The sequence below is a fragment of the Labeo rohita genome, chromosome 1 (genome assembly GCF_022985175.1).
Source record: "Labeo rohita strain BAU-BD-2019 chromosome 1, IGBB_LRoh.1.0, whole genome shotgun sequence".
NCBI lineage: Eukaryota > Metazoa > Chordata > Actinopteri > Cypriniformes > Cyprinidae > Labeo > Labeo rohita.
Window position 1 is genome coordinate 3,231,312 of NC_066869.1, and position 16,400 is coordinate 3,247,711.

General features: G+C 33.9%; 3 protein-coding genes across 3 annotated transcripts; all 3 read left to right on the forward strand.

Annotated features, from left to right (window-relative positions):
• Positions 1-123: 123 nt before the first annotated feature.
• Positions 124-4,543, forward strand: nxnl1 (nucleoredoxin like 1). Its single transcript, XM_051115180.1, has 3 exons — positions 124-661; positions 1,723-2,056; positions 3,297-4,543. The coding sequence occupies exons 2-3, from the start codon at positions 1,731-1,733 to the stop codon at positions 3,646-3,648; spliced, it is 678 nt and encodes a 225-aa protein (XP_050971137.1). The 5' UTR covers positions 124-661; positions 1,723-1,730; the 3' UTR covers positions 3,649-4,543.
• A 1,028-nt stretch (positions 4,544-5,571) lies between these two features.
• Positions 5,572-8,578, forward strand: si:ch211-114l13.9 (uncharacterized protein LOC796649 homolog). The gene is made up of 3 exons (XM_051120099.1): positions 5,572-5,814; positions 8,029-8,296; positions 8,389-8,578. The coding sequence occupies exons 2-3, from the start codon at positions 8,038-8,040 to the stop codon at positions 8,538-8,540; spliced, it is 411 nt and encodes a 136-aa protein (XP_050976056.1). The 5' UTR covers positions 5,572-5,814; positions 8,029-8,037; the 3' UTR covers positions 8,541-8,578.
• Positions 8,579-9,862: 1,284 nt separating this feature from the next.
• LOC127172651 (caspase b-like) lies at positions 9,863-14,932 on the forward strand. The gene is made up of 4 exons (XM_051122020.1): positions 9,863-9,898; positions 12,593-12,649; positions 13,188-13,439; positions 13,530-14,932. The coding sequence occupies exons 2-4, from the start codon at positions 12,616-12,618 to the stop codon at positions 13,682-13,684; spliced, it is 441 nt and encodes a 146-aa protein (XP_050977977.1). The 5' UTR covers positions 9,863-9,898; positions 12,593-12,615; the 3' UTR covers positions 13,685-14,932.
• The last annotated feature ends 1,468 nt before the right edge of the window (positions 14,933-16,400 follow it).

The following is a 16,400-nucleotide window of genomic DNA, read 5'->3' on the forward strand; positions in this document are numbered from 1 at the left end:
TTCCTCGCACAGGTGAACGGAGACAGTCCTGTTCTCCTTCCCTCTGACTATTTCTCTCTCTCTCTCTCTCTTTCTCTCTCTCTCTCACTCTCTCTCACACACACACACACACTGTCTCTCTCTCTATTGGATTAAGGCCTTGGTGTATTTTCAGCCAAGAGGGCTTACGGGATCTCTGACAAACATGGTCATAATCCTTCCAGAGAACAAAACGACTCATTTCTCGTGATTATACAAAAACAAAAAAACAGTACTTGAATCTCAGGTATGCATTTGCATGCTTTGCTTATGATAATTATCTTAAGTAATATTAATATCTGTCAGATTAACATCTGTGGAAGTCTCTGATGCTACTAATCTCTCTCCCTCCCCGTCTCTCACTTTCACTCACCCTCTCTTTCTGTCTCTCAATAGGATTATGACGGTGGGTTGGTGTAGATTAGGTGGTCTGTTCGCCGTGTCCTCAAATCTTTCAGACTGGAGAGTAAATAAACACTGCCAGAATGATGTGAGACTGTCTGGTGTTGTTTTAACTCTGTAATCTCCGAGAGCGGGACCCGTGGTGAATCTATCGAACCTGAAGCCGCGTTGATCCGAACTCATGATCGGTTCGGTTCCGATCAGCAGCGATTCTGAGGACAGCGAGACGCCGTCACTGAAGGTCTGAGAATAATTTCATAAATTAGCTTTTGGGCGGTTATAAATGAGGGTGGACACATGCACAGCATTGTTTCTGCACTGGATAATTCTTTTCTAGACTTTTGTGTTCTTCTATGATCTTCTACGTATGCTTGAATTTGCTGTATTCGCCTGAATAGGCTATTTGTCAGTCTCATCCAGGTTAACCATTTCAAACGAGACTTCATGCTCATCCTCATCTAAATCTCAACTAAAATATGTTATAAAATGTTTTGCTAATGTTCCCATCAAGCGAAATCATGACTTCTGAATGTTCGAAAGATTTAGGGGAACATTTATCATTTTGCAAACATGATTGGAAGGTTACTTTGTAACGATCTAAAATGTTTAAAAATATTTGTTTTCTTGATTATTTGAACTTTAAGGGAACATTCCATTTATCACTTTGCACATTCTATGGAAATGTTACTTTTAAATGTTCTCTGAGCATTCTGAAACTAATGGTACCACTTAAAAATATTAGATGAACATCCAACTGTTTTGGAAAAAATATTACATGAATGTGTAGATGCATTTGTGCTTATGTTGAACATTGCAAAAATGTTCTATTACTGTTGCTGAAAGAATATTTGTTCATAACTTTGGGAGAACATTGCCAGAATGTTAGGGATGTCATCTTGTTTAAATCAGTAAGTCCAATAGCATAATTTCTTTAAAACCTGTTTAGGTTGGTAAAATGTACTTTTACATTTACAGTAAAATAAAATGTGTTAGTCTAGTTCTGCATTAAAATGACCATAAAATTTAATCTGATCTTTTTAAGTCTATTAGTATCAGTCTTACATGTTTTCAGATCTCTTTTAATTAAGGTTCAGTCCTTCTTGTAAATATCAAACTCTATAAGTGTTTATATTGAGCAGGTCATCTCTGACCAACATCTTAAACATTGTTTGGATCCAAGATTGTTTCTCCAGTTAGTTTTTGGAGTTTGTTTGCCATTTTATTAAACATTTTGTCCTTCCCTGCAACTTCATGCACTTGTAAGAATATTATCAAGCACTGATCAGCACGTTCTCTCTTCAGAAGCTGTCATGGTGGACCTGTTCCTGGGGAAGGTTCTGGTGAAGAACAATAAAGACAAAGACGAGCTGGACACGGAGCGCGAGATCATTCTGCGGCTCCAGAACCGCATCCTCATGCTATTCTTCGGCTCCGGCGAGTGCGAGAAGTGCCAGGAATTTGCACCGACGCTCAAAGATTTCTTCAAGAAGCTCACGGATGAGTTCTATGTGGAGCGATCAGCTCAGCTGGTCCTGCTGTACATCTCGCTGGACTCGTCCGAGGAGCAGCAGGAGAAGTTCCTGAAGGAGCTGCCCAAACGCTGCCTGTTCCTGGCCTACGAAGACCCCTACAGACAGTATGTAAAACGTTTGTTCGACAATTTCTAGTACAGTTGTTCAGCAAAGTTTAACGGGCTCTTCAAGATGACTTAAAAGTGCTTAAAATAAGACAAAAGATGCTTTAAAATACTCTAAAAAACTTTTTTTACAGTTCTTTTCTGCATGTAAATATTATGTATTATACTTACTGTAGTAATTCAAATAACTGTAAGTACTAACCAAGATTGTGTAATATTTTAATATATTTTTTAAAAATACTATTATAGTTTTTGTTAATATATAAAATATATTTGTTTTCATTTTAATCTTAGTTAAATTTTTAGTAATTACTTGCTTTCGTATATTTACTTCATTTTTCTTTTTTAGTATTAATATTTAGCTTTTTTATTTTAATTTCAATTTATTTTATCTCCAGTAATTTTAAGTGCTAAACTAAAATTACTAAGATATTTTTTATTTTAAACATTAAAATAACATAATACTTGTTAATAAAATATTTAAACTGTTTTTAGGTTTTTTTTTCGTTAATGCAAATGTTGAGGGAACATTTCATTTTATCATTTTGCAATCATTATGAGAATGTTACTTTTGAATGTTACTGAATGTAACTAACTTTACTGAATGTTACTAATGTTACCTTTGAACGTTTTATTTCAATTTTGATTTATTTTATTTTCAGTCATTTTAAGTGCTAAACAAAAATTGAATTAAAATATTTTTAATTTGTTTTGTTTAAGCTTTAATTCAAACATTAACATAACATCTACTTAATAAAATATTTAAACCATTTTTAGGTTGTTTTTTAACGTTTTAATTTTTTTTCTTGGTTATGCAAACGTTGAGGGAACGTTTCATTTTATCATTTTGCAACCAGTATGAGAATGCTACTTTTGAACGTTACTGAAAGTAACTAATGTTACTGAATGTTACCAATGTTACTTTTGAACTCTTCGAATGTTTTGAAACAAGTAACAGCATTTCAAAGGCATTAGATATGTTGTAGAAAAAAACAAGTATAAATTATAATGTTTTGAGAACATTATTAGAGACCAGATAACTTGGAACCAAATTGTAACATTACTGAAAGAGTTCGCTCATAACCTTGGGAGAAACTTCTGAGAACATTATTTGTTAGCTGGGTTTGGGACAAAAAGGTTGAGAATCAGTAATCAAGTGTGTTTTTGAACCAGTGTGTGCAACTATCAGAAACAGTATATTGAGTGAAGGAGCTCCGTGACATTTTTATGTCGTTCACAGGGAGCTGAGCGTGATGTTCGAGGTGCAGGATCTGCCGAGGGTTGTGGTTTTGCGTCCGGACTGCTCTGTTCTCACACCCGACGCCGTGGAGGAAATCTGTAAGCTGGGGCCAGACTGCTACCGCAACTGGCAGGAAGGGGCGGAGCTTATCGACAGGAACTTCATGATGAATGAGGAGTTCGACGAGGGCAAAATGCGCAGCATGACCGACCCCATCCGACGTATCAAATACAAGGTGGAGGACAAGAAGAAGAAGAAAAAGAAAAAGAAGAAGGACGGGGTGAGTGTGGAGGAGGAGGAGGATGACGAGGATGGAGAGGAAGATGGAAATGGAGGAGGAGGTTGGGGCTGAGGTTAGGACATCTGATGCTCTAATAACTTTTAGCAAAATGAAAGACGAGTGATCTACAGCAGTATCTCAAACCTTTCGTCTCCAAAGCCCATCGTTGTCCACAACAATATGTGAAGGCTAGTATGTTTTCGCTGGAAAGACAAAAATGCTTTTATTGCAAGAAACTGTGTGAACAGATTAAAATAAGACACTAAATGATTGGTTTCTTCAGTTTTCCCGCTCTTTCTGACCAATGGATTTCCAGGGGCCAGTTGTTCAAAAGTGATCTGACTGGATTTTGGCCATCGGATTGGATAAAAAAAGGATTATTCTGATGCCAGCACAAGGGTGGATTTCAGGAACAAAAATGTAATAAAACTTCAAAACTGGTCCAACAAATACAACTCTAAACATGTAGTATATCCCTAAATCACAGCTGTCAATATCAAAGAAAAATATTATTTTTAATTTAAAGATTTTATTTATTTATTTAAATCGCTGATTGTAAACTACACTGGTACAATCATCAGAGATGGACCAGTCAGAAGTAGTTATTTATGTAAATGCAATGCAAAACTAGAATGCAAAACATTGGCTTCTTTCCCCAAAAAACATCTGGAAATATCTGGATTTTTAGTTATTTTTAAATAATTTAAGATCCTCTTGAGTCAGCTGAAGTCTACTGAAGTCCCCGTGTTGAGAAAAACTTGACTACAGTGGCTGCTGAAGTGATTGACGCTTGTGCTCTATTTCAGGATCCATTACTTCAAATCTGATTTTTATATTTCCAGGTCATTGGTGTACATGTATAATTATACTCTATCACTATGAGGATCTTTAGATGACTGGCGAAGCATGAATGTACCATAAACGTTTTTTTGTTGTTTTTAACATGCATGCTTTTATCAACACTTGCATTACTAATAAACTCTGAAATTACAAAGAAAATTGTTCTTGAGCATGTTAAGTCTATTCACATTTTTGCCATTTGATGCATAAGAGATTTCAAATTATAATTTGTACTAGAGTGTAAATATATTTTTTTTTTAGGTGTTAATACTGGCACTAGTTAATATGGCTGAGTGAATATGGAGACAAAGGCCAGCAAATGTAGTCAGTTAATATACTGCTGGAACAATTCAGACACAAAATGATCCTGTTCAGGGAAGTGGTCATTCAAACCATCACTATACGTCTGTGCCATTTACTTTACACAATGAAAAAAGAGAAACAATCATGTGAGTGAATTTAAAGATTTGTTTGTTGGTCTAAAGCAGTGGTTCTGTAAGTGTGGTATAATCAGGCTCCCTGTAGTGGTAAAACTTTTTTTTTTTTTTTTTTTACATTTAAGTACAGTACAGTTTGTATTAAAGTTTGTACCTGTTTGTAAGCACTGTGCAGTTTCTGTGTATTTACAATGTTAAAGTGGCTGACAACTATGCAGAGCTGTAACTAAATAGTTATGCCTACTAGTACTGTATTTTAATGTTGGTCATTATGCTGGTACTTGTAGAGACAAATATTTTCTGAGGTGGTACTTGGTCTAAAAAGTTTGAGAACCACTGGTATAAAGGACAATGTTGCATTCCGGTTTAACCTGTTGGTCAAAATGCAGATAACACAGGTGTCAACCTGTAAGCGACTGAGCGGCAGTAGGTGCGGCCTATGGTGCAATGATGTAAACTAAGTTGCTGATGTCTTGCTCTAGAGTCAAATATATGCACATGTATTTGCCCATTTGAAAAGGGAAAACAAATTAAAACAAAACTATATATATATATATATATATATATATATATATTTTTTTTTTTTTTTTTTTTTTTAAGTTGGTCCAAAGGTATCATAATCATAATTAGTTATCTTATCTTGTGACTTGCGTCATGTTTGCTCTCATGAGCTCATGTCACCTAAATGACAACTCCCACAGTTCTCACTAACTTGTTTCACTGGTCCTAGGTGTTACTTCATTACCTCTTTAAAAGCACAAATATTACGCATCTCTTAATTATTAAAAATGTATCTGACATCAACATATAATGCTTTTGTCCCAAGAAATGGGACAAAAGCATTACGCAGACTGAGCTGGGGGCATTGTTTTCATCTACAGGGGGGGAAAAAAAGTGCAAAAGTGAAACCAACCGTGGCGAGTAAACAGGAAGCGAAGACTCTAACTTCACGATCGGCTCTGTAAGTACAGCTTTAACTTCTTTTAACAAGTCCTTGGATATACGTTAGTTGTTACAAGGTTTCAGTAACTTCTTTAAGTCTAATTACACATGAAGTGTGTGTTTGTGCGTGTTTTCATAGTGATGTAGTTTTCAAATGAAAGGTAGACTTTCGTCTTAGCACTACACATTTGAAACCGACAAACAAACCACGTTCTGTATTTTGACAAATATGTATTTGATCTGTAAATGAGGTGTGAGTCATTCAAATATGTGCAAAGGATTTCACCTCACTCTTCAATGCTCGTTTTTACACATAAAAACAAACTAAAAGGCAGTTGTAGTCACTGGGGTCCAAGCACCCATAGCTCAGATTGTTGGTGACTACGCTGCTATATATCTTTCTACATATTATAAATCTCTGCTGATTTGTAGTACAGTTTGCAAAATACACACCAGTTCAAAAGGAAACTAAAAAATAATTCAGGCAATTTAAGCACCTCGATGCAACATGAAACATGCAGCAATTAAATATTACATGTCTTGAACTCTAGTGGACGACTCTAGTATTACAGTCTTGATCTGTCATGCACAGTTTAGGGTTGCCATTCTTGACATATTTGATTAAGAACATCAAAAATAACGATTTCACTGAATAAACAGTCAGTTTGGTAAATTCAGTTAAAAACATTTGGTTCAACACTTTCAATGCAAAAGTAACTCAGACATAGCTTTGTCTTCAAAGATTTTATTGGAGCAGTCTTTAGAAGAAAAGTGTTCCGTTAACGCAAAAACTAGCAGATAATCAGAAATGTCTTATCCCGGTTAGTTTTACTGCTTCACGGCATTCGTCTTGCACGGGTTGGCTCGCCATCTTGCATCATCTTCTAATTGAAATGCCAATATGGAAAAAAAAAAAAAAGTCTGCATATATACAGGCAATAAGTTAACAAACACATCAAATTCACTGTTCTAGTTCAATAGCAGTACAGCTAATTATTGTCAGAATGCTAAACAGTGACATTTCACTGTAATTCGACACTCATCCAAATGACCAAATAAACAAAGTAGCGACATTACGCTAAAAAAACAACAACAACAACAACAACAACAATAATAATAATAATAATAAACACAACTCATTATCATCATCATACAATATGAACATATGGGACTCATATACACTTTAGTGTTTAAACAACGGACTTATTTTAACTTATAACACACCAAAACTCATCAGTATCACACTGCTATAAAACTTGTATTTTCTCTCACTGGAATATTAGTACACACCTACTAACAATACAACCATTAATTTTCACATCATAAAATATGTGCTTACCAAAATCCAGAGAAACACACGCATACATGGATTTTATTCTGTTTGATTGCTTTAATTTTCTTTTAACTCATACTCAACCTTATGCTGCTGTTTGTCTCCTAAATCTCACACGGAGAAGAAAATGCCACAATGGCGGGACTTCTACGTAGACTTAAAGTGATTGGACGGTTACAGCGATGTCAATCAGCTGACATTCATACATTTTAACTCGATTTTATAATTTTTCTCACACTATTTACTCAATTCTGATTACTTTATTTCTTTAACGAACTGTTTAATGATCTCATTATTCTAATTAATTTGTTAAATTATACAGTGTTACAAGTTAATTTAGTTAAAAATGGGACAGATATTTAAAATGTAGTCCTGATTAAAAAAACATTAATCCCATCCAGGTAGCCTCTGCAGAACTGTGTAAAAAGTGATAAACAGTTCCAGACCGAATGACTGCTGAAAGCACACAGACATGTCCTGGACAGAGGCGGACGGTAGTGAAGTGCTTTAAAAGTACTTTTCAAGAGTGTGTACTTTATAAATATTAAAAAATAATATTAATAGTGCAGTAAAGTACAGTATTATGCTTTGGAATGTAGGTGATGTGAAGGTTTTCCAAAGAAAAAACATTCTGATAAACTACAGATATTTTTTACATTTACTTGAGTAACTTGTTCTGTTATATTGTTGAGTTGTCAGGTGTTGAAATAATCAGTGTGAATGGGGAGTAAATGGGTGTCCCTTATTTTGCCTATTGTCCCTATTCTTATTCAACAAGGTTTATAAATGAAATGACAACATGCTGATCCCCCTGATAGGACCACAAAAACAATTAAAACTGTGCAGATTATGTCCACTCACCCAGCTGAGTCTTTTTGTATTGTTGCATTTTCCCTATAGTGAAACTAAATGGCTGCAGTGATTCTTGATGCACTTTCTGAGCTACTGGAAGCAGAGTTCAAAGAATTCAAGTGGCACCTGTCAAATAGTGGGACAAAAGACAACTCTATTTCTCGTGGAAAGCTGGAGAACGCTAATCGCCATGATGTTGTGGATCTCATCGTGCAGCACTACAAGAGTTCAGACGCCGGGACGATTGCAGTCAGAGTGCTACGCAAAATTAACCAAAATGATCTTGCTGATCAGCTGAAGAGAAAACTTCAGGAAGGTATTTTTTTTGACATTTGTTTATCTATGTCTATGAGTTTTTTTTAATCTAAACTCTTACGAATTTTGAGTTTATCTCTTTGTCTCCATCAGTAGAGGATGTTTCTGCTGAAGGTGGAGCTTCATCTGGTGCAGCAGCTTCCACTGCAGGAGTTACAGTGACCATAAAGTCCGAAAGTGGAGGAGTTGTAAAGGCCCCTGTTCTTCATGGTGGTGTTTTTCATGGCCCAATGAACTTCAGCTAATGCTCAAGGATCTATCTATTTTATATCAATGATTTAAAGACTCGAACACAGCGAAACTAAAGTGAAGTATTTACTGAAGTAAATGAGGTATTCGGAAACATTATATTTTTAAATACGTATTATGTTTACAGCACTGTTAATTTTGACGGCAAATTCTGATTTTGTTTTAGTGATAGTCTTTGGACTAAAATGCCATTTAGTTTTAGTCATATTTTAGTCATTTGAAATGTTTTAGTCTTAGTCTAGTTTTTGTCAACAAAATTTACAGATCTAGTTAACCAAAATCTAATTGTTTCCAATGCATTTCCAAACTTATATATTCCTGTAGAAAACATCTATTAAATTGGTAATATGAATTATTTGAAAATATACAGACAGATTTAACTGCTGTGACACATAACATGTCTTTATCTCAAAATTAAATAAAATATTTCTCATAAAGAAACAAGAACATGATCCTCTTTTCCATGAAATACCAATGCTTATATGATATGCTTTCTTTACATTTAACAACCTGCATCCAACATCCTTCATTCTTTTAAGCAGACATATCTATTTATATAAATTAAATTTATATTCATCCTTATTTGGGCTACTAAAGTGATTCAGTCCAGAGTAGTGAGTGATTTGTTAGGATCGGACAATATTTGGCCAAGATACAGTAATTTGAAAATCTTGAAATTGATACAAAAAAATCTAAATATTGAGAAAATCGCCTTTAAAGTTGTCCAAATGAAGTTTTTAACCATGCATATTACTAATCAAAAAATAAGTATTGATATATTTACAGTAGGAAATTTAGAAAATATCTTCATGGAACATGATCTTTACTTAATATCCTAATGATTTTTGGCATAAAAGAAAAATCAATAATTTTGACCTATAGAATATATTTTTGGCTATTGCTACAAATATACCTGTGCTACCTAACACGTCTTTTGTGATCTCTCTCTCTCTCTCTCTCTCTCTCTCTCTCTATATATATATATATATATATTCATATATACTTTTCAGGCAACTTTCAGGCAACTTCAGATAACCACTAACACTGTATAGAACTTTAAAGACAAAATGAACATCCATGTAACAATAAATATTTTAAGCTAAAAAAAAAAAAAAGCCTAACATATATTATTAATGCTTGGTTAACAACAACAGCTCAATTTCATATATCATAATACAACTCTTTTTTTCTCTGTTCTGTTGTTAATTTTAATAAATGGGGGAAACAACATAACACACACTGAGCTGGTGTATTTCATCTCCAAAAAAAAAAAAAAAAAAAAAAAAAAAAAAGTGTGAAAGTGAAACTGTTCAAAACAAGAAAGTGAAGACTACAACTTTACAAGTAACCTTTTGTAAGTACAACATTACTTCATTTAGTATGGACATGTGTTAGTTGTCACAAGGTCTCAGTAACTTTTTTGAGCCTAATTACACAAAGTGTGTGTGTGCAAAACATTTCACCTACTCTTCAGGGCTCATTTTTACAGTTAAATAAATAAATAAATAAAAACCCTCTAAGGCAGCAGATCAGATATGGGTGACCTGAGGAAAACACAACGTCTCTGATTCATTAAACCGCACAAATATATTCATTGTTTGTCATGGTGGATCAATTTGATCCATGATCGACATTGAGGGCTGCTAAAAAATAAGCATGCGCATCAAATTATCTTGACTAACTGAACCTGGATCAAATTAGTGAGATTGTGTAAACTTAAATTGTCGTTTTTGGACACCAGGGATGTGCTTGTAACGCCAAGCCAGCAGAGGGAGCCCTCACCCCAGGACTGCCTGCATGCTCCCTCTGCTGCTTCTACTGCTACTTCCTGTTTGGCAGTATTTAAGGACTCACCATGTGCTCACACATTTGTGAAGTATTGTCAGTGTAACCTGCCTTACCGAGCGTTGTACATTACTCTGTTGGATTACCTGTTGCTGTTTTGCTTTGTCTCTGGATTACTGAGTTTACGGATCACCCTTGTTTGGATTGTTTGCCTGTGTGGACTGCTTTCAAGGTTTGACCCCGTATATGCCTCATGACTATCGCTCTCTGGATTACCCCTGTTGTTACGTTTGCTGGATTGGACTGAATACTTGATATTTGACCCACTGCCTGTGTAAACTCTCTGCTGCTTGGATCTCGTTTGTGTTGTATGTTATTGGACTGCTTTCCGGTATTGACCCTCTGCCTGCTTTAGTGTACTCTGCTTTGTGTTAATAAACTTCCGCATATGGTTTCAACTTCCGCCTCAGCGTCCACGTTACAGTGCTTCATGATTTATTGTGCAAATTTGTGTGTGGTTCTGTAAATATAAAACAGTATACAAAGATAAATAAACTAACAAATGCACAAATAAAGATCTAATAAACAGTATTGATACTCATTAGTATAAGGAACATGGTAAAAGGCACAGTAGGAACTTAACATAAAACAAACAATATAAATACAAGTGATTGCACTACTACACTGCAAGTCTACCTCATGTTTCTTAGTAATGTATGTGTCTAACTTGTCAGGTAAACAAGACAGAACATGTCCCCTGAGACACATTTCAAGTCTACTACATAGGCTATTGTATAATAGAACATCAAATACTGTTACAAACAGGAGGATTATGACATTCTGACATTTTGCGATAGCATATTGTGCAAATTTACAGTGTAAACATTCAGGCAGGATACTGCTATAGTGGTCATTAATATTTTTCTTTTGTTTAAATGATGGGCTGATGTCAAAAGCACTATGCCACCACCTATTCTGCAGTTTAATGTAATATAACCTATGTCTTAATGTGTTTACCCCATTGTATTAACACCTTATATCCTAAGCAGTTCCTATTAACGTCTATTCCAAATAGATATTCCAACTCTTTATCTTTGTCTATTGTTATTTAAATACTTGATCAACTCCCTTCTCTCCTGTATATATCTTCTACAATCAAATATGACGTTTTACCATTCCTTTAACTGCACAATAAATCATTTCCACAAATTCTTATTAGAGCCAATGACAAATTCAGTCCAGTATGACCCAACCTCAGTCTAGTTTTTATAACCTCTTCCTTGCTGTTTCTGCCACATGTCATTAATCTCTCTCATGAACATAATATAAAATAAATTCTATCTCTCTTATTTAAAATAAATTATATGAACACACTGTAAACCAAAATCTTGTCTGTACTTACATATTTAAGTAATCTTGACTGAACATTACCCAAAATATTATGTTTTGGACCCATAAATCAAATAAACTTAAGTTTGTGTAACTTGTTTACCAACAAAATATGTAAACTTAAGACTTCAAGCATTGTCAACAGCTCACTCTGGTCTTTACTTAATGTGGTTGGCTGTGCAAGCAATTCTGCCTGGCAACAGGAGAACTAATGCACTGATTGGTAGATAATTACAAAGGCAGGTCTCTCTTCATTTTGTCTGTAAAAAAACAAAAACAAAAAAACAAACAAAAAACAAAAGAGATCTCATCTTCACTTACCAGTATGACTTCATTCAAGCAAATGTTCTTGTTGAGACTTAACAGAGGTTTATATGTTAATGTTTGAGGGAAATATAGAAGTTGGTAAAGTTTGATATCACTGTGAAAGAGATCATTTGCTCTTGACCCTTGATTTTCTAAGTGTTAGATTTCTTCTGGGTGATTTAAGTTTGTTTTTTGAAATCAAAATGCAGTAGAAAATCTAATCAGATAATGTTAGTTATTTATTGTTCATGATGTAGTCATCATGTAGTAGTTTGACTGAACAGTCTCATCAAGAGGCAAATCAAGTGAACTTAAACATTTAAGTAGAGTGTAGAAGACCACTAAGTTGATTAGGGTTTTTTACTATATAGTGGGGAAAAAAAGAATCTCATGTTATGTGTGCAAAGAAAAAAAAAAAAAACAACATTTGTAAAATAACATTTTGTGTTTTGTGTTTTAAAAAGTAACAGAACAACAAGAAAATTTTGGGGACAGGAGCAGAAAGAGAGAAACTGGACATTCTAGAGCACAGAGCAAGTTTTAATCCTTTGATTTTTGCCTTTCATAGATCAAATTAAACTCACAGGGAAGATGCGGAGGAACAGCTTAGGCCAACCTCCTGAATGTAAGTACTGAAATACTGGATATGTTTCCTAAATATGCATGAACATGTTTGTATTTATATATAAATAATAATTACACACAGTACACACACATATATTAGGCAAACTTTTATTTTGTATGCGATTAATCCCGATTAATCGTTTGATAGCCCTAAAATATATATTTTAAAATTACTGGGGTACTTAAAGGGGTCCTTGATTATGATTTAACTTTTTTACTAACACCGCAAGCTTGATAGGTTTCATTGGCTGACATTAGATCACTTATTTTTGGTAGAAATAAAACAATTATTTATAATTGACATAAATTATTTGTTTTGTTTAACTAAGAACATAAGTCAGATTAGGTTATTTACTATTAGTTATTCTAAAATGTAAAAGTTTGTAATGCTTAATAAGTATTAAGTAAACTCAAATGAGTGCAAATGATCAAAGAATATCAAAAATATATAACTCAAAGAAATAACTCAAAGAATTAAAGTTAAGTTAAATTACCGTTTTTTTTTTTTTTTTTTTTAATTATTTTTATTTTTTTTACAGTGAACCTAGTGATCCTTGATGCAGAGCTACTGGAAGCAGAGTTCAGTGAATTCAAATACCACCTGTCAAATGCTGGGACACAAGGCAACTCTATTCCTTGTGGAAAGCTGGAGAACGCTAATCGCAATGATGTTGTGAATCTTATAGTGCAGGAGTATAGCAGTTCAGATGCCGGGAAGATTGCAGTCAGAGTGCTACGCAAAATTAAGCAAAATGATCTTGCTGATCAGCTGAAGAGAAATCTTCAGGAAGGTATTTTTTTTTACACTTGTTTATCTATGTCTATAATTTTTTTTATCTAAACTATTATGCATTTTAAGTTTTTCTCAATGTCTCCATCAGTTCCAGAGGACGTTTCTGCTGAAGGTGGAGCTTCATCTGGTGCAGCAGCTTCATCTCCAGGAATTACAGTGACCATAAACTCCACCAGTGGAGGAACTGTAAAGGCCCCTGTTGTTCAGGGTGGTGTTTTTCATGGCCCAATGAACTTCAGCTAATGCTCAAGGATCTATTTTATAACAATGATTTAAAGGGTTCTATATGAGCAATTCCAAGCACTAAACTCTTAAGTGGCAGCTTTTTAAAGATGTCATGGCTATATGTGGAAGGTGAATGACTAATGACCAGCAACATTTTTATTTTGGGAACATAATCATTGTACTTACTTGCCAACACTGGCAAGAAGGGGTGCTGCCAATGTTTTTATGACATATTCATTAAAAAATGTGTACAATACATACACAATTTCAGCCACTTTTTCTTATCATACCTGCACTTTGCACCTTCTACAGAATTCACCATCTACAGAAAGAAACAGTGCAGAGAATGATTAAAGAATTACACTGACCAAAACTGATTTTTGATTTCATGTAACAAGTAAGTACAAGGGTTGACTCTAAATGTGTGTTTTCTCTAGCAGTGGTTTGTTTACTGGTTTCAAACAAGTAGTGGTTAAACACAAAGACATGAGTGATTTGAGTGATTAATTTACAGCATTTATGCACTATTCGATGATATATGTTAATGTTAATGTTTTTTTTTTTTTTTTTTTTTTAAATCCATGGCCTCTATATATTTAAATGCCTTGTATACCCACTGGTGATATAGCTGACTTCAGAAAGAAAATAAAATATTCAACCATTAACACTGGTGTAAAATGGTGAAACATACCAAGTAGAACATTTCTTATCCAGTGGACAACTTAAGTACTACAGTCTTGATCTGACATTCACAGTTGCAAATGAGGTTTTTTAATGTTTAACAAAAATGTCTAATGGAAAAGGACTGTTCATGTGGCATATGTGCCATAGTTCTGTCCTTTAAGCATATTACATTTGAATTTTTTATTAATTTAAATGAGAGCCTACTGATATTAAAAGAAAAAAAAATTAAGTTTAACTGTGCTGGTTGTATGAGCTAGCAATTAGCAAATTTGTTTGGAATTGTCAAACCTGCCACTGTTAGCCTTGTTACTTTCCAGAGTAACTAGAGTAATTAGTTGTCACCCTTTTATTAAAAATCATCTGTCACACAGACAAACAGATGGGTGCATGATCTAATTATACCCTTAAAACATTAGATCTCTTACCAATGTAATGTGCTAAATCAACAATGAACTGACAAAAATGGAAAAATTGGCTGTTTCTATTGTCCTCCTACATTTTCAACACTGTTTTCCTGTTTAACATTGTAAAGCTGCTTTGACATAATCTGTATTGTATAAAGCGCTAAATAAATAAGAGTGATTTGACAACTACTACAACTATGTAAGAATGTGTTTTCTGTCATCCCTGTTACTCTGGTCAGTCCTGCTATGACGTCAATCCTGTTACTGTCATTAATTGAATAAAAATTGTAAAAATTATATTTGATACAGCCTTTCAGCTGTTAATGTTAATTATATTTTATTTTGGACAAAGCTCTTTTTTAATATCTCCCTTGTAAAAATGTTTTTTTTTTTCCTCCAAAATTAGTTCTTCATCATCTAGTAGCATTAGCCAAAAACACATTGTATGGGTCAAAATTATTAATTTTTCTTTTATGGCAAAAATCATTAGGAAATTAAATAAAGATCATGTTCCATGAAGATATTTTGTAAAATCCCTACTGTAAATATATGAAAACTTAATTTTGGATTAGTAATATGCAATGTTAAGAACTTTATTTGGACAACTTTAAAGGCGATTTTCTCAATTTTTTTTTTTTTGCACCATCAGATTCCAGATTTTCAACTAGTTGTACCTCAAACAAATATTGTATATCCTATCCTAACAAACCACGCATCAATGGAAAGCTTATTTATTCAGCTTTCAGATGATGTATAAATCTCAATTTGAAAAATTGACCCTTATGACTGCTTTTGTGATCCAGGGCCACATATATATCAGAGGTTGCGCTAGACTTTGCACTAGACTAGACTAGGGCTCGGTAAACAAAACAAAACAAAACAAAACAAAAAGATTTCTTGATTTTAATAGATTCTCATTTTGGCTTTCAGATCTTTCCGTCAACGATAAAAAAATTCCATCAATGACGGACAATTTTCGGTTAACGTGACCTCTAATATATAGAGGCTAAACTAAAATGCTACTCATATATGTGAAAACTATCACATAGTTCTAATTAAACTCTATATAGTAACAGGGTTGAAAAAAAAAAAGAGGTAGAAGAATAGTCATGAAATAATACATAGCCTGAGAAGGCACAATACAATTTCTTGTCATTTTAAGGTCTCTTCATTTCATGGATATTTAAAACAAATGTTGATTAAACATTATTATTATTATTATTATCATTATTATTTAATGTTTCCAAGTGGAAAATACACAAATTTCATGGAATGACCCTTGAACTTCCCCATCTCTGCCACTTTTTTTTTCTTTCAGCCTCTAAATCATGCACGCTTCCTCATGCAGAGATAAGGAGATAAGATGTGGTTTGTACAAAGCTGATGGTTTAATATAATCTGCACAGACACAATGAGTTCAATGCAATAGATTTATTTGAAAATGTATGAACTGATTCATTTCATTAGTAAATTAAAAGAAGTGACTCAAAAGCCAGATGGAAAACCACCTTATATAAAGATTTAGCAACACAACAGAAGAAAGGAAAGCCACTTGATTTGATTTGTTGTCTGCTTCTGAGAAATGTTGTAATATTTCTGCAAAGGTTTAAAGCACTTCTTTGATCTTCATGCTGATGGATTTCATA

Excerpts from the sequence above, each read along its gene's own strand:
- nxnl1 (XM_051115180.1), top strand. The coding sequence starts at position 1,731 with ATGGTGGACCTGTTCCTGGGGAAGGTTCTGGTGAAGAACAATAAAGAC. Across the intron at positions 2,057-3,296 it reads TACGAAGACCCCTACAGACA|GGAGCTGAGCGTGATGTTCG; the intron begins GTATGTAAAACG and ends TGTCGTTCACAG.
- si:ch211-114l13.9 (XM_051120099.1), top strand. The coding sequence starts at position 8,038 with ATGGCTGCAGTGATTCTTGATGCACTTTCTGAGCTACTGGAAGCAGAG. Across the intron at positions 8,297-8,388 it reads GAAGAGAAAACTTCAGGAAG|TAGAGGATGTTTCTGCTGAA; the intron begins GTATTTTTTTTG and ends TGTCTCCATCAG.
- LOC127172651 (XM_051122020.1), top strand. The coding sequence starts at position 12,616 with ATGCGGAGGAACAGCTTAGGCCAACCTCCTGAAT. Across the intron at positions 12,650-13,187 it reads CTTAGGCCAACCTCCTGAAT|TGAACCTAGTGATCCTTGAT; the intron begins GTAAGTACTGAA and ends TTTTTTTTACAG. Across the intron at positions 13,440-13,529 it reads GAAGAGAAATCTTCAGGAAG|TTCCAGAGGACGTTTCTGCT; the intron begins GTATTTTTTTTT and ends TGTCTCCATCAG.